At 34.1% G+C, this 19316-nt stretch overlaps 2 protein-coding genes across 2 annotated transcripts; one reads left to right on the top strand and one right to left on the bottom strand.

Moving 5' to 3' along the window:
- The first annotated feature begins 1001 nt into the window (after window positions 1–1001).
- Window positions 1002–12352, top strand: LOC106768321 (DNA damage-binding protein 1a). Its single transcript, XM_014653394.2, has 19 exons — window positions 1002–1325; window positions 1400–1448; window positions 1560–1619; window positions 1702–1793; window positions 2938–2989; window positions 3142–3204; window positions 3321–3370; window positions 4650–4725; window positions 5717–5926; window positions 6059–6165; window positions 6283–6391; window positions 7194–7394; window positions 7475–7690; window positions 8102–8212; window positions 9648–9923; window positions 10235–10509; window positions 10644–10995; window positions 11083–11367; window positions 11546–12352. Exons 1-19 carry the CDS (start codon window positions 1222–1224, stop codon window positions 12125–12127), a joined length of 3270 nt encoding a protein of 1089 aa, XP_014508880.1. The 5' UTR covers window positions 1002–1221; the 3' UTR covers window positions 12128–12352.
- Window positions 12353–13020: 668 nt separating this feature from the next.
- LOC106767063 (protein ROOT PRIMORDIUM DEFECTIVE 1) lies at window positions 13021–16762 on the bottom strand. The gene is made up of 2 exons (XM_014651884.2): window positions 16354–16762; window positions 13021–14743 (listed from the first exon to the last, which is right to left on the bottom strand). The coding sequence occupies exon 2, from the start codon at window positions 14648–14650 to the stop codon at window positions 13364–13366; it is 1287 nt and encodes a 428-aa protein (XP_014507370.1). The 5' UTR covers window positions 14651–14743; window positions 16354–16762; the 3' UTR covers window positions 13021–13363.
- Between the last annotated feature and the right edge of the window lie 2554 nt (window positions 16763–19316).

The following is a 19316-nucleotide window of genomic DNA, read 5'->3' as shown; positions in this document are numbered from 1 at the left end:
AAAATTAGTACAATTCAGTTTAAAATTAGTATAGTTACTAGTTCAGTTCAATTTATATTGTAGTTTAGTTAAAATTAGTGTAGTTTACAATTTAGTTAATAATTCAGTTAGTGTAATTTACAATTCAGTTAATAGTTTAGTTCACTTAGTACAGTTTTTAGTGTAATTTACAATTCAGTTAATAATTCAGTTCAGTTCATATTGTAATTTAGTACAATTTAGTATAGCTCAGTTCAGTTCAATTTGATAAAATAAAAATTCAGTTTGTCTAAACTGTTTTACAGTTTAGTTTTTAGCAGTGCAGTATAGTTCAGTTCAATTTGCCCACTCTTATGCCCCATTCATGCAATACATTTCATTATGATTTTATATGAAAAATGTCAATTAAATAATATTTAATTCACAAATTTGTGATAATTTGACTTTACTCTTTTAAAATTCTTAAATTACAATTTTATAAAAAAACATAGTTTTAGTTTCTCAAATTCACTACTTGAGAACCAAAAGTAGTTTTGAAAAATAATTTTAATTCTAAAATTATATATATATATATATATATATATATATATATATATATATATATATATATATATATATATATATATATATATAAATACGGAGGACCAAAACCATATTAGCTCTAAATTTTAGTAATAAAATCATAATTAAACTATAAATAGTTATGCTGTTAAAAACAAATCAGGATAATCTATAGACTTAAATAATCTTTAATAAGTTTTTCACTTGGTTTTTGTTTTTCAAACTTTTTTAAATAGTATATGTAATCATGAAATCAAAAGACCTAGATAACATTTTAAAATAAAATAAAAAATCCAGGAAAAAGTTTGGAAAATATATTGAAAAGAGGAATAAAATTCACAATTTTGTCAAAACAAAAATACACATAAGTCTTGACTTATGTGCATAAGAACAAAATAAAATAAACAGGAAATAAAAATGAAGGAAAGAAAAAATTAATAAATGAGAAAATAAAAGAGAAAAAAAAAGTGGTTCACGAAAACAAGGGCAAAAGCCAAAAGTGAAAGCCGCTCGAGGGTCTGAGAAAGAGTGTCTGTGAGTGAGGTGCTTGTTGCGTTCTTTGACAGCGCCCTAAGCAGTTAATTGTTCCGAACAAAAACGAAACCCTATTCAATTTTCGTAGCGCAGAGGCAGAGTTCGTGCTGAGAGGAAGCAGAGAAGGGAAGAGAAGGGAAGAGAAGGATGAGTATATGGAACTACGTTGTCACAGCTCACAAACCCACCAACGTCACTCATTCCTGCGTCGGCAATTTCACCAGTTCTCAAGACCTCAACCTCATTATCGCGTATTTATTTATTTTTTTTCTTTTTCTCTTAGGGTTTTTTCTTCTTCTCCTTTTCACTCTTTTTTTATCATCAGGAAATGCACGCGCATCGAGATTCACTTGCTCTCTCCTCAGGGCTTACAGGTTTTTTCGCTCTTCCGTTGATACACTACTTATTTCAATATTTTTATTTCAATATGAGTTGTTTGGGTTTTTCTTCTCCTCATTGAATGCGTATGAAATCTATCTTTGCAGCCTATGTTGGACGTCCCCATATATGGAAGAATTGCTACTCTTGAACTCTTCCGCCCTCATGTGAGATATTTATCGTCTAATGTTTTCGTTTTGATTCTATCTTTCTGTAATTTTTTTTTTTGCTTGTTTTGGCCTCGAACAGGGTGAAACACAAGATTATCTCTTTATCGCAACTGAGAGATACAAATTTTGTGTTCTTCAATGGGATTCTGAGACTGCTGAGCTTGTTACCCGGTATGTTTGAGGAAGCAGCAATTTTTTGCCTCTGGAGTGGACTTACTCATGCCATGATTGTTTTCGAATAGATTGAAATCAACTTTATTTTTAATCTTACCAATAATTACGACGTTTAGGGGCATATAATCAGTCAGCTGTTGGCAATCTCAATGTGAATTTTGTAATGCAACCATCCTATTGGCCAGAATAGGAAACTTTATATGAAATGCCTCAAAAAGAGTTTGTAACTCTGTATTCTCTCTTTGTTGATTACTTCATTAGTAATACTTTTATTGCTAAGCTTTCTGGTGTTGTTGGATGAAGAAATGGGAAGCAAACTGCGTTTCTGACATGTGTTCTATATATTCTTGCACATAACACAGCATGCCATCTCTGCATGACCAGAAAATCCCGATTGATATGTTTTGTACAGCTTTGCTTATGAAGACGGATATAAGTATCGGTTAGAACGAACATGTGAAGGGAAATTTTAGTTTAGTAAATTGCATACTCTTGACCTCCTAGAGCGAGCCTCCTGCATTAGGCTGCCTCTTTTGCTTTCTTTTGTGTGGGATTATTTTCTATACTTGTGATCTTGAGTAGTGTCCTAAATGTACAAGCTCAAAATTTCTTAGAAAAATGATTGGGATGTTTTCGTCGCTTGACCTCCCAGATTGAGTCTCTTGCATCGTTCTGCCTCTTTTACCTTCTTTTGGGCGGGGTTATAGGCTGATAACTTGGTGGTCTTGAGTGGTATCTTAAGTATACAAGCTAGGATTTTCTGTGAAAAATGAAGATTGGAATGTTTTCCGCATCCTGACCTTTCCATGTCTTAATTGAATAGGTCTTGTCTGGGTCATTTGAGACCCAAACAGGACTCTGGAGGTGGGGTTATGCTGGGAGTTATAAGTCAAAATTAGAATGGGCCCCCAGATTCTTAACTTAAATGTGTGCCACTTAAATATGAAAGAGTATGTTCATGTAGGGCAAGGGAGGAAACCCTCCTATAAATTGAAAACAAATGAAATAGTGAGCCAAAATAACTCAAAGAATCAGCAAGATTTTCAATTTTTGCATGATATATTAAAAATTGGAATTCCTAGTAGGGGCCATAATGGCTGTCTTGTTCTTCAGTTTAATTCTCAATTTTACTGTCATCCAGGGCAATGGGGGATGTTTCTGATCGGATAGGACGTCCCACTGATAACGGTCAGGTATCTATATTATTTTATTACTATTTACCAATAAAGCTTGGTAGTTATTCTATTCTTTAACTTTTGATATTTGTAACAACATTAATGATAAGTCTAGGATCAGAAGAAAGTTGTTCAGTGGATTTCAGCTGTTATCCATTTTCTTTCTGCAGATTGGCATTATTGATCCTGATTGTAGGTTGATTGGACTTCACTTGTATGATGGTTTGTTCAAAGTATGTAACTTCTCATCTAGTATCCTTTAAAGAATTTAGATTCTAATGACAATATGCTTTGGTTTACAGTGTCATCTTACAGAGTTTGAATGATTCGCTGTTCATTGATTTTCCAGGTTATTCCCTTTGACAACAAAGGTCAGCTCAAGGAAGCATTTAATATAAGGTAATTCTTTTTGTTCTCTTGGTGGTCTACACATGAATTCTCTTTATAATTTGATCTTTGCAGGTGTGTGTAAATGTTGTACTAGTAGCCAAGTCCATAACGTTGAGTAATGATTACCAGTCACCACTGTCTGAAGAAGGAACTGTGAACCAATTTCTTGGTTATTGTTGGTGTCTTTACATAAGATTGAAAGTGGTTTCTGAATCTCATGCATAAAGGATTTGGATCAATAGTGAACTTAGATATAGCTTTCTTTGAAAAAAAAAACGTAGGGAAGTATGAGTATACTTTTCTTTGTTGATTCAATGTATGTTGAATTGACAAGATGATTTTAAAAATTCAAACTTTTTACCTGGTTAGGCAATCGAATGTACCTCATTTCCCTTGGGTCTCAAATATCCTTGCCTTAAAGAAATTATTATTTAGGTAGATAATGCCTTTATTTTTGTTAATAAAGAGGCTTCGTATGCGTATTGATGGGATCAATAGAAACTTGGGTGCCTAGGTACCACATGAAGTAGCATGGTATGCTTGGTGGAGAATTTAAGTGTTCGGTTCACCCCCATTAATAGCTAGTTTCTAAGGGTGGGTTTCCCAAGTGCTTGGGTACTCTTTATGGATACAAAGTTATGTTAAAGAGAGAACATAACGGAAACTGTATAACAGATGCGTGTTTGCTGGGAAGTTGGAGTTGAGAATAGAAGATTTAGAAAAGGTTGCTTGAGAGATTTTGCTCTTAATAGATCTATACTCATGTGTGCGTGTGTATCAAGGGTCTGAACCATAAGTACAATTCAATAGGTTAGGTTTTGTTTGGATTGAAGGATGGATTTGAGAGAGTGGAAAAGAAGAGAAAGAGAGTGGGAGGTGAGGATACATATGCTTCAGCCTTAGGAAGAGCATCTAAAATATGAATTGATGATATTAATTACGGAAATATGATATGATTTGATTACTTCAAATAGGGAATATCTACACTAATATTTGTCATTATTAATTATTGATTTTGTTCCTATTAGTGTATCACATCTTCATTATAAGTATTCATGTGTGTACACTTCAAACAATTATAAGCAGTCCTTAACCAGATAAGCTTATCTTGATTGTTGCACCTAAATCTTCTAGATTTCTTTTTTGAACTTTAAAATTTAAAATAAAAACATACAGATGACATTTTTTAAATTGAAAATATTTTTATAATATTTCATGTAATTTCTACCCGTAGTTTTTGTTCTTCCCCATTTTTGTTTCTTTTCAATTATGATTTGTTTGTTTTCAGGCTGGAGGAGCTTCAAGTTTTGGATATCAAATTTCTTTATGGTTGTTCAAAGCCAACCATCGTGGTTCTTTACCAGGTTCTTAATTCTATTCTACCTGTGAGAATTACTGGCAACACACTTTCTATGACATGTTTGAATACTCTCTTTACTATGGGTTGAAATATATTGGTATTCACAGATTTTGGTGGGTCTCTCTTAGTTAATGAATTATTTTATTTTGTAGTTTTCAATAAATTTTAACAAATAATTAATTGTGTTAGAAACAGTATGTTAGAGGGTGTGTTGCGAGCATTCCTCTTCTACCTAATGTTTTGGGGTTATTAGTTGATTAGTTACACGGAATAGATTGAGTCTGAGGTGTTATCATGCTTTGCTTCTTTCTTTTCTCTGCTATTTTATTGTAGTCTTTGGGTCCATACTGAATGCATTTAGGAATCTAGAGCTTTATCTAAGGAGGCTAATTATCTGTGGCTGGTTTTGGTGTAAGCTGTCCTCCGGCATGTTTAGTTAGACCAGGATGCTTACACCTTTGAGGTGTCTTTTGCCCCAAAATTTGTTAAGGGAAGGAATTATGTGCGTTTCACAGTTTTTTACTGTTGTAGACCTGCCTACATTTGGTCCAAAGATTGCTCATGCAGTCAACATGGAATCATTATAGTACTTACCATGTTCTGTTTGTTTAAAAGGGACTTTCAATAGCTAATTTAACATACACTGAAGAATTAAATAATTCTTACGGGCAAGTTCTGTATGTGGTTTGTCGCTTAGAAGGGACACAGTCGTGATCGTCACATTGATATGTATTAGAATTGTTGACACAAGTATAAGACAATTTAACGACTGCCAAAGAGGGTTGGGATTGATTTCGTAGTTTTACTGTTGTAGTCTCAGTTTGAGTGGGCATACTCATATTCTTGCATACCTTCTGTACTCAATGTTTCTATGATTCTATCATCTATGAAAATGTATGATGCGTTTTTTTGCACGTCCTTTATGCAACACATTTGGTTGGAAACAAATCTGTCTTTTGCATGTCTTTTTAATATTATATTTTAATCTATGACAGGATAATAAAGATGCTCGTCATGTTAAAACATATGAGGTTGCGCTGAAGGATAAAGATTTTGTTGAAGGTCCATGGTCCCAGAACAATCTTGATAATGGGGCTGATCTATTGATACCAGTTCCCCCACCACTTTGTGGCGTGCTTATTATTGGAGAAGAAACCATTGTATACTGCAGTGCTAATGCTTTCAAGGCTATCCCAATCAGACCTGTATGTTAAATAATAGTTTTTGTTTCTTCCATTTAAATCATCCATCGTGGTTTTTTGGATTTTCATGAAATTTATGCAATACGTGTTTTTTGAATTCCCTTCAATTTTAATTATACCTTATGTGCTTTTCAGTCAATTACGAAAGCCTATGGAAGAGTTGATCCTGATGGTTCTAGATATTTACTTGGTGATCATACGGGGTTGCTTAGCCTACTTGTAATAACCCATGAGAAAGAAAAGTATGTGATTTTTTACTTAACAGATTTTTTACTGTCTTGGGTGTCAGCATGTTCATTGAATAAACAATCAGTATTTACGTTAATCGTGTTGTTTTATCATTTGCATTTGTTTTGTAGGGTTACTGGACTCAAAATTGAGCCCCTCGGGGAGACTTCCATTGCATCTACAATATCATACCTTGATAATGCATTCGTCTATATTGGTTCAAGTTATGGAGACTCACAGGTGGCCTAATGAAATAGCATATTACTATATAATTTTTTGTTTTATGAGTTTATAACAAGTTATTTCCAAATTTCTGTCTTCCAAAGCACTGGTTTTGAACGAGAATGCAGGCTGACTTGTTTCATTATTTTATCTGATATTATTTGTATCTTATTTTGGGTTGATTGCCTATTAATTGTATTCAGATTTGAGAGTTATGACTCTAGATGTACTTGTTTAAATATAGCTTAGAAGAGAGTGTAGCCTCGTTTAACTGGTAAATGGCAAGGTCGTGTTAGTTTAAGTAAACCCCAAACACAATTTAACACTACATAGGAAATGTTCGCAATTCCAAATTCCATAAAAAAGGAAAAATGTAATATTATTAGTAATTAGTTAGAACATATACAAGTGAGACAATACTAGAGGGAGCTGCTTCACCAAAATTAAGTTTTTTATTTTTCAAATTATAGTTTCTTCTAATATTTTTTCTCTGTAGTGTAAGATAATAAGGGAGGGAAAGAAAGAACAGATCTGTTTTAGTAAGCATTTGCAATATTAATGTAATTAGTAAGAACATAAAGCAGTAGGTCAATACACGTGGGAATTGGTACGCCCAGATCAATTTTTTTCAAATAATATTTTCTTTTGTTCTAATCTTTTACTTGTAATATTAAGGGAGGGATTATGAAGCAATTGTAATACATTGTTTTCTATATTTATCTTGTTTTGATGACTTTGAATTGTATTATGGCCTATCTAATACTTTTGCTTATATATTCAGACATAACATATTGACAATTTCTGATGGTAAATTGCACAGCTTATAAAACTAAATCTGCAGCCTGATGCAAAAGGTTCTTATGTGGAAGTACTGGAAAGGTATGTCAATTTAGGGCCTATTGTTGACTTCTGTGTAGTAGACCTTGAGAGGCAGGGCCAAGGTCAGGTTGTAACTTGCTCTGGAGCCTACAAGGATGGTTCTCTGCGCGTTGTTCGTAATGGGATTGGAATTAATGAGCAGGTCAGCTCACCTTCCTTCCACCCTAAAAATGGCACATGGCTTGTATAATATTTAATTTTTTCATGCATTTATTTGACCAGGCATCAGTAGAGCTTCAAGGTATCAAAGGAATGTGGTCACTAAGATCCTCAACTGATGATCCATTTGATACTTTTCTGGTTGTGAGTTTTATTAGTGAAACAAGAATCTTAGCAATGAATCTTGAGGATGAGCTGGAAGAAACTGAGATTGAGGGATTCTGTTCTCAAGTGCAGACATTATTTTGCCACGATGCTGTTCACAATCAACTTGTTCAAGTAGGTTCTTACCTTATTTTCTTTCCATATTGGTTTTTCTTCTCTTGATTTAATTCCTATATCTATATGATGGCATTTACAAAACGTTATTGTTAAGAAAGCTATTCACAACCTAATGATTTTTAATACCCTTTATTTTTGTTTTTCTATAATAATTGTTGAGATTTTTAATCTTCTGCGCATCTAAATTAGTTACCTGGAGTTTTAAAGAAATAAAAATTTAAACTTTTATGCGAATGGGTTAATATTCTTGAAGCTTCTCGGGCTAGGTTTTGCATACTCCTTTGCAGTTAATTAAAATAATCTTCATAAATTGATGCTCTTCTTTTGTATTCTTCCATGCTTTTTTTACTTCATTTTATTTTGTTTTGTGTCAGTTACCTCCCATCATCTAATAAACCATCATAACAGGTCACTTCAAATTCTGTCAGACTGGTCAGTTCCACAACTAGAGAGCTCCGCAATGAATGGTTTGCACCATCGGGCTATTCAGTAAATGTAGCTACAGCAAATGCTACCCAGGTTTGATTATAGGAAATATTTGCATGGTGTTTTAATAATTACAATGCATTTCCTTGTCAATGTGGCATTTCTGAGTGAGGCAGATCCGGGAGATGGAAGTGGGTGAATCATGAGCAGCTGCTTATGAAATTTTAATATATTGAGACCATGTTCTTCTATTCAATGCTAGTGCTATTCGGGTGAAATTATGTTTAGAAAGCTATAGGATTACTGAAAGTAGAATGCTAAAAATGCTACCTTTGGTTAATTCTTAAAAGTAAAAAGTGGAAGACAGCTGAAAAAAATTAAGCGTTAACTATCTGCCGTTGGTTGTTTAAAAATGTTGAGTGATGACTTAATTTCTTCTGTAAGCATGGAAAATTTCCTGAAGGTTTTCAGCTAATGTTAGTTAGGCGTGAAGGCTCTGTAGTTTCTTATTGCTTGCTTCTAGTTTTTTCATTTACTTAGAGAACTATCTTTGATTCTCCAAGGATTGATTTTGGTGATCAGTGAAGCTCCAATATTAAATATCTATATGACTATGAATTTGTTTTATACTGATAACTTTGTTTCCGTTTTCAGTTTTTGATATTTTAATTCAGATGTTATAATATTCAGATGTTTTATGCTGCCCAATGTTTTCTTTATTAACATAGAACAAAAGTCCAGTAACAGTGGAATGTTAAAGGTAAAAAAAGTTAATCATCAAGTGGCAACACAATTTTTACGTATTTGATTTCCTCGAAAGTTGGGATAGACCCTTTCCAAAAGATAGAGAATTCTAGATTCTGATACACTAAAATGCCACAGAATACATTCTACACAATAATATAATCTGTGCCAAATTTTGATCATAGTAAGTTTTATATCTGTGATTGTTCAGCCAAGCATAATTTGGGTTAATTGGTATAGAACTAGTATTGATTTTGGCCAGAAGTATCACATTCTTGCTGCTGGAAAAATAAATTGTTCTTGGGTACAACTTCTATGCTTGGCCTTTGATATGATATCTAGGTCTCTATTAGTTGTTTTGGTATGGCATCTTATCAAGTTCTACTTAGCTTCCTTTTTAGAGAATTTCCTTCAATCTACACTATTACGTGCATTTTCGTCTTTTGATTTTATTATGACTGTTGAAAGTTCACTTCTTAACATGATATTAAAGTCATTGTTAGAATCTATCTTAGCGAGATTTGTCTTTATTATTCATATTGTTCCATATCGTTATTGGATCATTAATTAATGTTAAGTCTCGTGTCCGAGATATATATACCTCGACGTGTTGTAAGTCCACATCGACTAGATATATGGACAATTTAGAGTATATAAGTGAATATAAATCTCATCTTAGAAACCGGTTTTTTAAGATTGAGTTAGGTTTAAAATCTATTTTTTAACAATGACTATAAACTGAGTTTGCAGTCAAATTGGTGACTATCATTACACCTTGATACAGGTTTTGTTGGCCACAGGAGGAGGGCATTTGGTTTACCTTGAAATTGGAGATGGAATATTGCATGAAGTAAAACATGCCCAACTGGAGTTTGAGATTTCATGTTTAGACATCAATCCCATTGGTGAAAATCCCAATCATAGTCATCTTGCAGCTGTTGGAATGTGGACAGACATAAGTGTTAGGATTTTTTCTCTTCCTGATCTGAATCTTGTCACAAAGGAACAGCTAGGAGGGGAAATCATACCTCGTTCTGTTCTTCTTTGTGCTTTTGAAGGGGTAGGCTTTTCTTGTGTTATTTTTTCATGTGCTTTTATAGTTTTTTTATTCTGTCATTCTGCTTAGTTCTTTTGTTTCTGAAATACCATGAAATGCTCATCTCTTTTAAGTTCAATCTATGGAGTAGAGATTTTGGATTTTACATGTAGCCATTGTGAGGGATATACTAGATCAGCAACACTAATATCTTTTTGTAATGTCCTTCTGGGATTAATTTAGGAATTGATAAACTACCAATTCACAAGTTTAATTGCAGTTTCCTTGTTAAAAATATCTTTTTAAAGTGTTACTTTTTAAATTTTATTTTCCAGATATCTTACTTGCTATGTGCCCTTGGTGATGGACATCTCTTAAACTTCATGCTGAACACAAATACTGGCGAGTTAACAGATAGGAAGAAGGTATCTCTTGGGACACAGCCCATTACACTACGGACATTCTCCTCCAAGAATACTACCCACGTATTTGCTGCATCTGATCGGCCGACTGTGATCTATAGTAGTAACAAAAAATTACTTTATAGTAATGTAAATCTGAAGGAAGTGAGTCACATGTGTCCTTTCAATTCTGCTGCTTTTCCAGACAGGTATCTTGATCCTTCAGTTAGTTTGGCTTCCTAAAATTATTGACACATCGGGCTTGTGCTGTTCTTGTATCTTGTATTGTGCATTAATGTAAAGGTGATGGTACTGATTACACACTGTTCATAACTTCCAACAGTTTGGCAATTGCGAAAGAAGGTGAGCTTACTATTGGCACCATTGATGACATACAAAAACTACATATACGCTCCATACCGCTTGGAGAGCATGCACGGCGTATCTGCCACCAGGAGCAATCTAGGACTTTTGCCATTTGTAGTTTGAAATACAACCCAACGAGTGGTGAAGACTCTGAAATGCACTTTGTCCGTTTACTGGATGACCAGACTTTTGAGTTCATATCAACTTATTCTCTTGACACATACGAGTATGGTTGCTTTATAATTAGCTGCTCATTCTCTGATGATAATAATGTTTATTACTGTGTTGGAACTGCATATGTGTTGCCAGAGGAAAATGAACCAACAAAAGTAAGTTGATAAATTTGTATTTTTTCCCGCATTGTTCTAGTAAAAGCTTCTAATTCCTGCTTACTTTCCCCATTTTAAAACATGTAGGGTAGAATTCTTGTTTTTACTGTTGAAGATGGAAAACTACAGCTAATTGCTGAGAAGGAGACAAAAGGAGCTGTTTATTGCTTGAATGCATTTAATGGTAAATTACTTGCTGCTATTAATCAAAAAATCCAGCTGTACAAGTGGGTGCTACGTGATGATGGAACCCATGAATTGCAGTCTGAATGTGGACATCATGGACACATCCTAGCTCTTTATGTGCAAACCAGAGGAGATTTTATTGTAGTAGGTGATCTGATGAAGTCAATTTCCTTGTTAATCTATAAGGTAAGCTTCTAAATTGTCTTGAAGCGGAAGTTCATTGTCTCAAATGCTAACCTTTCCAATCCTGTGTCCTTTTTTTTGGTTAAATTTATATGTTGTTACTCAAATTTATATCTGGTTTTGTCAAATTTAAACTGTTGTGCGGCTTATAGTGATTTCTCTGCATGTTCTTTATTGTTAGCATGAAGAAGGTGCTATTGAGGAAAGAGCTCGTGACTACAATGCAAATTGGATGTCAGCAGTTGAAATCCTTGACGATGACATTTACCTTGGTGCAGAAAATAATTTTAATCTGTTCACTGTTCGGAAAAATAGTGAAGGTGCTACTGACGAAGAGCGGGGTCGTCTTGAAGTGGTTGGTGAGTATCACCTTGGAGAATTTATTAATCGGTTTCGGCATGGCTCCCTCGTTATGCGCTTGCCAGATTCTGATGTTGGGCAGATTCCAACAGTTATCTTTGGTACCATTAATGGTGTTATTGGGGTAATTGCTTCTCTTCCCCACGAGCAATATGTTTTCTTGGAGAAACTTCAGTCAAATTTGAGGAAGGTAATTAAAGGTGTTGGAGGACTCAGCCATGAGCAATGGAGGTCATTTAACAATGAGAAAAAAACTGTTGAAGCCAGAAACTTTTTGGATGGAGATTTGATCGAATCATTTCTGGATCTCAATCGCAATAGGATGGATGAAATTTCCAAGGCAATGGATGTTTCTGTAGAGGAGTTATGCAAAAGAGTGGAAGAGTTGACGAGGTTGCACTGAGTTTATTATTTTTTTTTTTTCTCAATTAGCATCTTTCTTCCTTTTTAATTTTTCAGGGTATAGGTGAGGGCTATAGTATTATATGATATTTTGTACCCCATGCTCACCTTCGTTTGTGTTTTGCAATGCATGAATCACAATTGGTGTATGATATGAATGCCATGTTCTGAGGCATAATAGCGCTTTCTTTTCTAAATTTTGTAAAACACCATCGATTTCCTAATATTTGCTTTAGTTATTTATATGTTAAAGTTCTGTGAAGATAACTAACGAATCACGCAGAAAACAAAGTCTGGTCAGACTTCCAATATTAGTATGCATTGTAGCGCTGTTCTTTTGAAGTTTTGGTTGAATAACATAAAATCGCCATGCGAAAGACTTTCTAGACAAAAGTTTGGTCATTGAAAATTGGAGTATAGGGCTGACAGTTACACGTTTCTAAAGAAAAGGTATATAATTACATTAATATTTTCAGTTTAATTACAATAATCCTCTCTTTACTTTTCAAGATTTTTCCTTTTGTTTCAACGAAAGATACAAATAAGATTATCTGTAGTGTAGTGTTTGTGAATTTGAATTGAAAAGAAAACTGTGCAACTCTTCTGTAATTGCAGGGATAGAGATGCGTAATTAATGTATTCGTATTTAGCATCAATGGACGGGACTCTGAAAGTTACTTGCTGTATATAATATTTAATATAATGAGAAACTTTCACTTGGACATAATGAACAAATTCATTTGAATTGTTTTTCAGAAAGTATTTGATTTTTGTAAAAACAACCTCCCATGTACCACTGAAAAAAAGATGCTTCTGCAAATCACATAAAAATTGATACCAAAAGTTTCTTACAGTGAATTCAATTGTTCAGCATTACGTGCATCTAGTTATAGCTTTTGAGCTAAATTTTTAACTCCCATAAAAATTGATACATAAATTTCTTACAGTGAATTGAATTGTAGCTTTTTATGTGTCTTAAATATATCCCATGTCAGTAATCTTCTAACGAGATTGAGCTGTACCCTTATTCCAGAATATTGCATCTAATCCGAAAATGGCCCTCCTTGTTAAGATGATAGCATTGCTGATATGCTTGGTTGTTGACAGAACTTCATAAATAAGGTAGCAGAAGGAGGTGGCTGAACAGTACTAATATTTACATCCTCTCTAGGCCATATTTAAGATTCTCACTAATCCAAGCCACACTAAGACAGTGGCCAAATAAAAAATACCACATTCATATATATCGGCAAGGGCTCTGTAGAGGGCTATCTGAATCATAATCATAAAACATGGAATCTGATTTATCCTTAGAACTAATCTGGTTAGTTTTATCAGCAATGCGAACCTCGTTTCTCAAACCATCCACCGAATTAGTATCTCTGTTTCTTTTGTATACACCTCTACTCCTATCCAACAGCCCTTTCTTCATCAGGCTTGCGAATCCCTCTCTAATTTGTAGGAGGGGATGATTCTGCACAGGTTCTTGACCGTAATAGGCCTCCCTGAGAACAACTGTTTGGGTGTCACTCTTCTTGGAAATATAAAATATACCAGGGTGACGTTCAAACGCTTTAGTAAACTTCTGCGGCAGTGACAGGGGTCTGCGCAAGTTGCTGACATTCTTGCGCTCAGTTTGTTTATGAAGTGTAAGGTGAAGGAGCTCATGGAAGACTCCAACAATCCTTTTCTCAGATACATCAGTGCGGGGATCCAAATGAGAGGCATCGGCATAAGGTGAAGTATAGGGGAGTTTCTGCCACTCTTTCAGCCACTCCATGCATTTTCTTTTCAAACCAAAACCCCTGGTAAAACTAACTGGAAATGCTAACGATCCATTTTTTATATCTTCTACCTTTTGCTGTAGAGAACTATTCTTCTGTAACTCTGAGATGGAAAGTTTGTCATCCCAAAATAACAATTTCAACCCAACACGATCATCAGGAAGGCGAACATATGTGAATCTTTCAGGGTGATTTGGAATAAAAGAATGCTGGTAATCATACGGTAAACCCAAATCCCATTTTAACTGGTCAATGGTTTGTAGTGGAAGGATCCTATGAGTCGTGAGCATAAGCAATTTGCATAGCCTATCCCTGAGTTCCAATTGACTTTGCTGAAGGATGCTGACTTCCCGTTGGTGAAGCTCCAAGGCTTCAGGACTCAGACTGAACCATGGGACAGGAGAGCCTCCACTATCAAGAAAACAGGACTCAACAAATATATTCGGATATCTTCTTATAAAGGTAGAGAGTTTGAGTTCACTGGGAAGACCAAGTTGTCCACGATAGCGAGAAAGATGGTATATTGGAAGGCAGCATTGGGAAGAAGAATGAATTATGGAGACAAGGATTCCAGTTGCCTTAACATCCCTTTGACCAGCAACAACAGCATCCAATGTCCTATCTTTTACCCATTTCAATTTTATGTTCACCAGACTAAACTTCTGCTGGTAAATGTATCCTTGTCGATAACCGTGAACAAAACCAGAATTTCTTCCAATACCAAATAGCCGACGGAACATAATATAAACTGACCATGGACAGTATAAGTAGCAACAGAGATTCCCTATGAACTTGTAGTTCTCAAAATCCACACTTTGCTCCAAGAAAAGCTACTGCATAAGTAAAACGTAGATTTAAGACAATTTAAACAGAGAAAGATTCTCCTATTACTAGAAAGACAGTATACGACACAAAATGAAACTTGATACTAAAAGTTTTATCAAACTTGCAAACCCGATTTAAACTCAAATTCAACAGACATAATATTTTATCAAATCCTGATCAACAACTTAAAATAAGCATAAAGCTAGGTTTGATAAACATAGAGGTTTCTTGGCACCGTTTGAGCAGAAAAAAAAAAGGTTTGGAATATAAGGTTTAACTTTCAAAGGCTATAAATATAAGGTCTCCAAAGTTTTTTCCTTTCATAAGCCAGTATCTTACATACTAGACAGAAAAAATGTTCAACTAGTTCAAACAAGAGGTACTTATCACACACCTTAGGAAGAAAACACTTAAGATCTTGGTTAGCTTGATTACTTCTAATAATCCTCCCATTAACTTACCAACATTGGATCCCATAGTTCACTTCCCCTGGGTATAAGAACTACAATTCCTTGAACATGATACATACCAATTATATAAAAAATAATGTTCTAAGCAAATAAAAATAGACATGACATGTTACTGGAATACTGTGATTAACTTACCAACATTGGACCCCCAAAGTTCACTACCCTAACACAAAACCAAAGAAAGAAAAGCATAGTAACAGAGAAAAATAATCAGTTTTGTTGAAGAAGATATAGAAATCCATCAATGGCAACAACAATTCAGAACCAATTCAACTTAAAGCATCACCAGTTCAGATAATCACAAGTGAAGAGAGTTCAGAAAATGCAAATATACATACAACTCCAGATTTTCAAGACTCAACACTAATTTTTACGGGTCAAAAGTTTTAACACTGATTAATCTTCATATATATTTTCATTGATACTGTACACATCGCTGGACAGATAAAATCAAAAGTTCAAAGATAAGGGCAGTTCATCAGTTTCTTAATTAAGGAGGTAGAGTTTGAAGCAGCTTGCAACTACATCTTCAATCATCCAAGTTAATCGCACTAAAAGTTTGCTTTCCAGAAAGAAAAAAACTGTTTTAGAGCAATATGTTTTAGTGGGTACTCTTTTAATTACCCAACTAACAACTCAATATGAATTTATTTATTTATTTATTTTTGCATTTGCAGAGTAATGTTCCTTACATTAGCCTGTACATTCTAAAATTATTTTTCTTTCATAAAAGAATCAATTCCTTGCATTAACAGTGTATCTATTAGGTAAATTATGCACTTGGGGCACTTTATTATATCTGTAACGATTTTAACTAGGAGAAGATTTTAAAGCCCGAAGTTATTGACATCATTAGGTATGCAGCCGCCGAAGATGTTATTGTGAGTTTCAGTAATCTGGCTAAAGCTTTTCTGAATAAACATCTACCAGGGGAGGAGTGAGAGATAGAATTTAAACTTTTTTGCTCGAGTATTGGTATCATCGTATATTCGAATGGTGGTGTAGAATTTAAGGAATGGACATGATTTCAGAATCACATTTATCAAAACAAAATTTCATAGAATATAGATTTAAGGAAAACACAAAATAAAGCAGCAGCAGCAGCAGAGAAAGGCAAACTCGAACACAATAATCGAATCACTACTTACCTCGACAGTCGGTACGGCAGCGAACAGCAACAACTACGACAAGGTCCCTCGACGACTGGAGCAATAGCAAATGCGGACAGGGTCACGGTGGGAAACAGCCGCGTCACGGTAGGGCCAGGGCAGGGCACCGTGGGTTTTCGTGGGAGTTTTCTTTCGACGACAACGATGGACAACGATTGCGTCACGACAGGCTTAGGACAGGATCATCGTGGGTTTTCGTTGGAGCTCTCCTTCGATGACAGTGTCACGGTGGGCAGCGGCCGCGTCACGGCACGACTAGGGTAGGGTCACCGGGTTTTAAGAATAACTGGAAATGAGGAAGTGATGAAAAGCCACTGATACAGTTCTCAAACATCTAACTGACTGAAAATCTCCTAGGTTCAGTTTTTCTAAACTGAACTAGAAAATAATATATTTAGTTTTTAGTAAAAATAAATTAGTTTTTTTAAGTATAATTAATTATAATTTGTCTAAACGAAGAAATCAATTTCCTAGAACCACATGTTTATGCGCTAATCATCATGGCATGAGATTATGACTTTTCCATGACTGTGTGAAATGTGTCTATTGTTGATATAAAATTGAATTATTTTTTAGATTGTCATCATTGAATTCCTAAACAAGTTTAAAAAACAGTGAGGCTAAATTGGAAGTGGTGGACAAATTGTCTTTTATTTCTCAGTTTTGGAGGATTTCTCATTTTTGGGATTTTAAACATTAATTGGGTGTTTTAGTTTCTTTTTCTTTTCTTGTGTGATGGAGTTATACAGAAGAGTTAGAAGCACGTAAGTTTTAATTTTGTGTTAATAAGTCAAACTCATGGCGTTTACTCAAACACCGTACATATGTAATAATTCATCCATTTTTTCTCAATGCAATATCTTGGATTCTATTTATATTGCATTTAGTTTAAATGTTTATTTTCTACTTAGATGATGATTTAAATGGAAATTTAGACATATTGTCATCTTTATTTCTTAGGAACGGTTAAATTTTAAGAATTCTAGATTCTTGGAAGGAGTGTGTGGTCCTCGTCACTAATTTTTGTATATAACATTTTCGAGATATAATACTAAAAATGTAGCATATAAATATGAAAAGAATTTTCATGCTAAACAAAGGGCTATAGGTTAACCCAGACTCAGAGGAATTTGTGATGAACAACTTCTTCTGTCAACTTCTTCTATCAACAAAAATAATATTCAATCATTTAAGGTCATATTTGACAAAAGTTGTCGCTCTACTTATATTGAGTTTTGCAAAGATTTTATAGAGTTATCAAGTTCAACTCATTTCTTTATATTTTAGAATGAACTTTTCACTTCATTTATAAGAGCTAAATTTGAAATTAGGTTAAGAAGGTTTCAATTGTCATAAATAATTAATTATTGCAAACAATAATTGATTATTCTTTCATTACTTCTCAGAAAATGTTTTAGTGCAGTTTTTTCTTAAGTTTCTTAGTGCATTGTTGTTTGGGTTATGTCTTTTGACTCTAATAACGTTTATTTTTACCTATTTTTGTGTGTTTCTTTCAATTAATAAAATCTACTTCTCAATAGTTTTTATCTTGTTTAATCCTCAAGTTTATCTTGTTTTGCATTGTTTTTACATTTTAGTTGTTTTTATGCTTGTATACCTTTAATCTCTATTTTGAGTGTGTAAAATAAGTCAATAGGTATAAATTTCACTGGAGAAAAACAAGCTGAAACTCAAGGAAGCATGATTGGATAAGAAATAATATTTTTAGACAAATACCCATCCCGGGGGCTTTAAAATTGCATTTAGCGTTGCAAACATGAAGAAAATACTCACTTGTAGGGTTATATTGACATGGACTACCTCTAGAGGACTAAAAAATCATCATTGAGCCCCAAGGTAACTCCCTGTGCAAAAATGACAGTCTAAACCTGCAATATTTGAGTTGTTACACGAAAATATGGCTCGCCTAATGAGTTACGAGTTAAAGAGAATTAATTCTTAGGCTTCATTGGGCAAGAATGAAGCCGTCGGGCGAGTTTGTCAACCTTGATATGCGGAAGTTGGTATTTAATCATGTTTTCGCGAGGGTTTTGAGTACTCCTCATTTTTACAGGAATACAATAACCTAGAGTACTTGGGAGAGACTCTTGAAGGTTGTTTGGAGTGTTGCGAAACTATCCTTCTCCTCCTTGGGTTTCCTCATTCATCCATGGTGGTTTTTTCCTTTTTGGGATTGAAGAGGAAGATAAGCTGCAGATTAGAGGTGAAAATGTAGAGGAGAGGCACAATTGAAGCTTGGAGTAGCTGCTAGGTGCCTTGGGAAAAGGGCCTTCATCTTCTTTATGTTTTCAATTTCTTTTTTATCTCTTCAATTTGTAAATCCTAGGTTCTCCACCATGTAGAACTATATTTCTATTTGTTGATATTAGATGTAAAACATCGAATTCTTGTCTAAAACTGTGTTGTTGATATATGCATGCTTTTCCAATTCAAGTTAGTATTTGATTTCCATGTTTGATGTGGATTGTTCTCATACTAGATTTGTGATTCTGGATAATATCTTTAGAATCTAGACTTGAAATTGAATGTCTAATGAATGCTTGTATGTAGGAATAAAACTTGGTTCATTAGTAATCTTAGACTCTTTAACTTAATGCATGTTTCTTGTTGAGGATTTAAGGAATTTGAGCTTGATGAGTTATCATAGGCTCAAAGTCACTAGGTATAGGATTTGACTATATTTTTGAGTTGATTTTGACTTGAAAATGGAATCAAGATGATTATTAATGTATGAGAATGAAGTCTGGTATTAATACATTGTAAATAATGTATGTGACATTTTCTTGTAAACCAACTATTTGATGAAAATACTAAAAAGAGTTTCTTGTATTTTATGAATATTGTGGTCTGATTGAGCTATTGAGTGCAAAAGTTATCAAGTGTTGCACAAATCCTTGAAAAAAAAAAACGATATTTATTAA

The sequence above is a fragment of the Vigna radiata genome, chromosome 7, assembly GCF_000741045.1.
Source record: "Vigna radiata var. radiata cultivar VC1973A chromosome 7, Vradiata_ver6, whole genome shotgun sequence".
In the NCBI taxonomy this organism is placed as follows: domain Eukaryota; kingdom Viridiplantae; phylum Streptophyta; class Magnoliopsida; order Fabales; family Fabaceae; genus Vigna; species Vigna radiata.
The sequence above is the reverse complement of the archived record's forward strand: the minus strand, read 5'-3'. Positions and strand labels throughout refer to the sequence as shown.

Bases quoted from the DNA above. Each gene is read 5' to 3' on its own strand.
- LOC106767063 (XM_014651884.2), bottom strand. From the start codon at position 14,650: ATGTTCCGTCGGCTATTTGGTATTGGAAGAAATTCTGGTTTTGTTCAC.
- LOC106768321 (XM_014653394.2), top strand. From the start codon at position 1,222: ATGAGTATATGGAACTACGTTGTCACAGCTCACAAACCCACCAACGTC. The intron at 2,990-3,141 runs GTATCTATATTA...TTCTTTCTGCAG, and splicing joins GTCCCACTGATAACGGTCAG to ATTGGCATTATTGATCCTGA. The intron at 7,395-7,474 runs GTCAGCTCACCT...TTATTTGACCAG, and splicing joins GGATTGGAATTAATGAGCAG to GCATCAGTAGAGCTTCAAGG.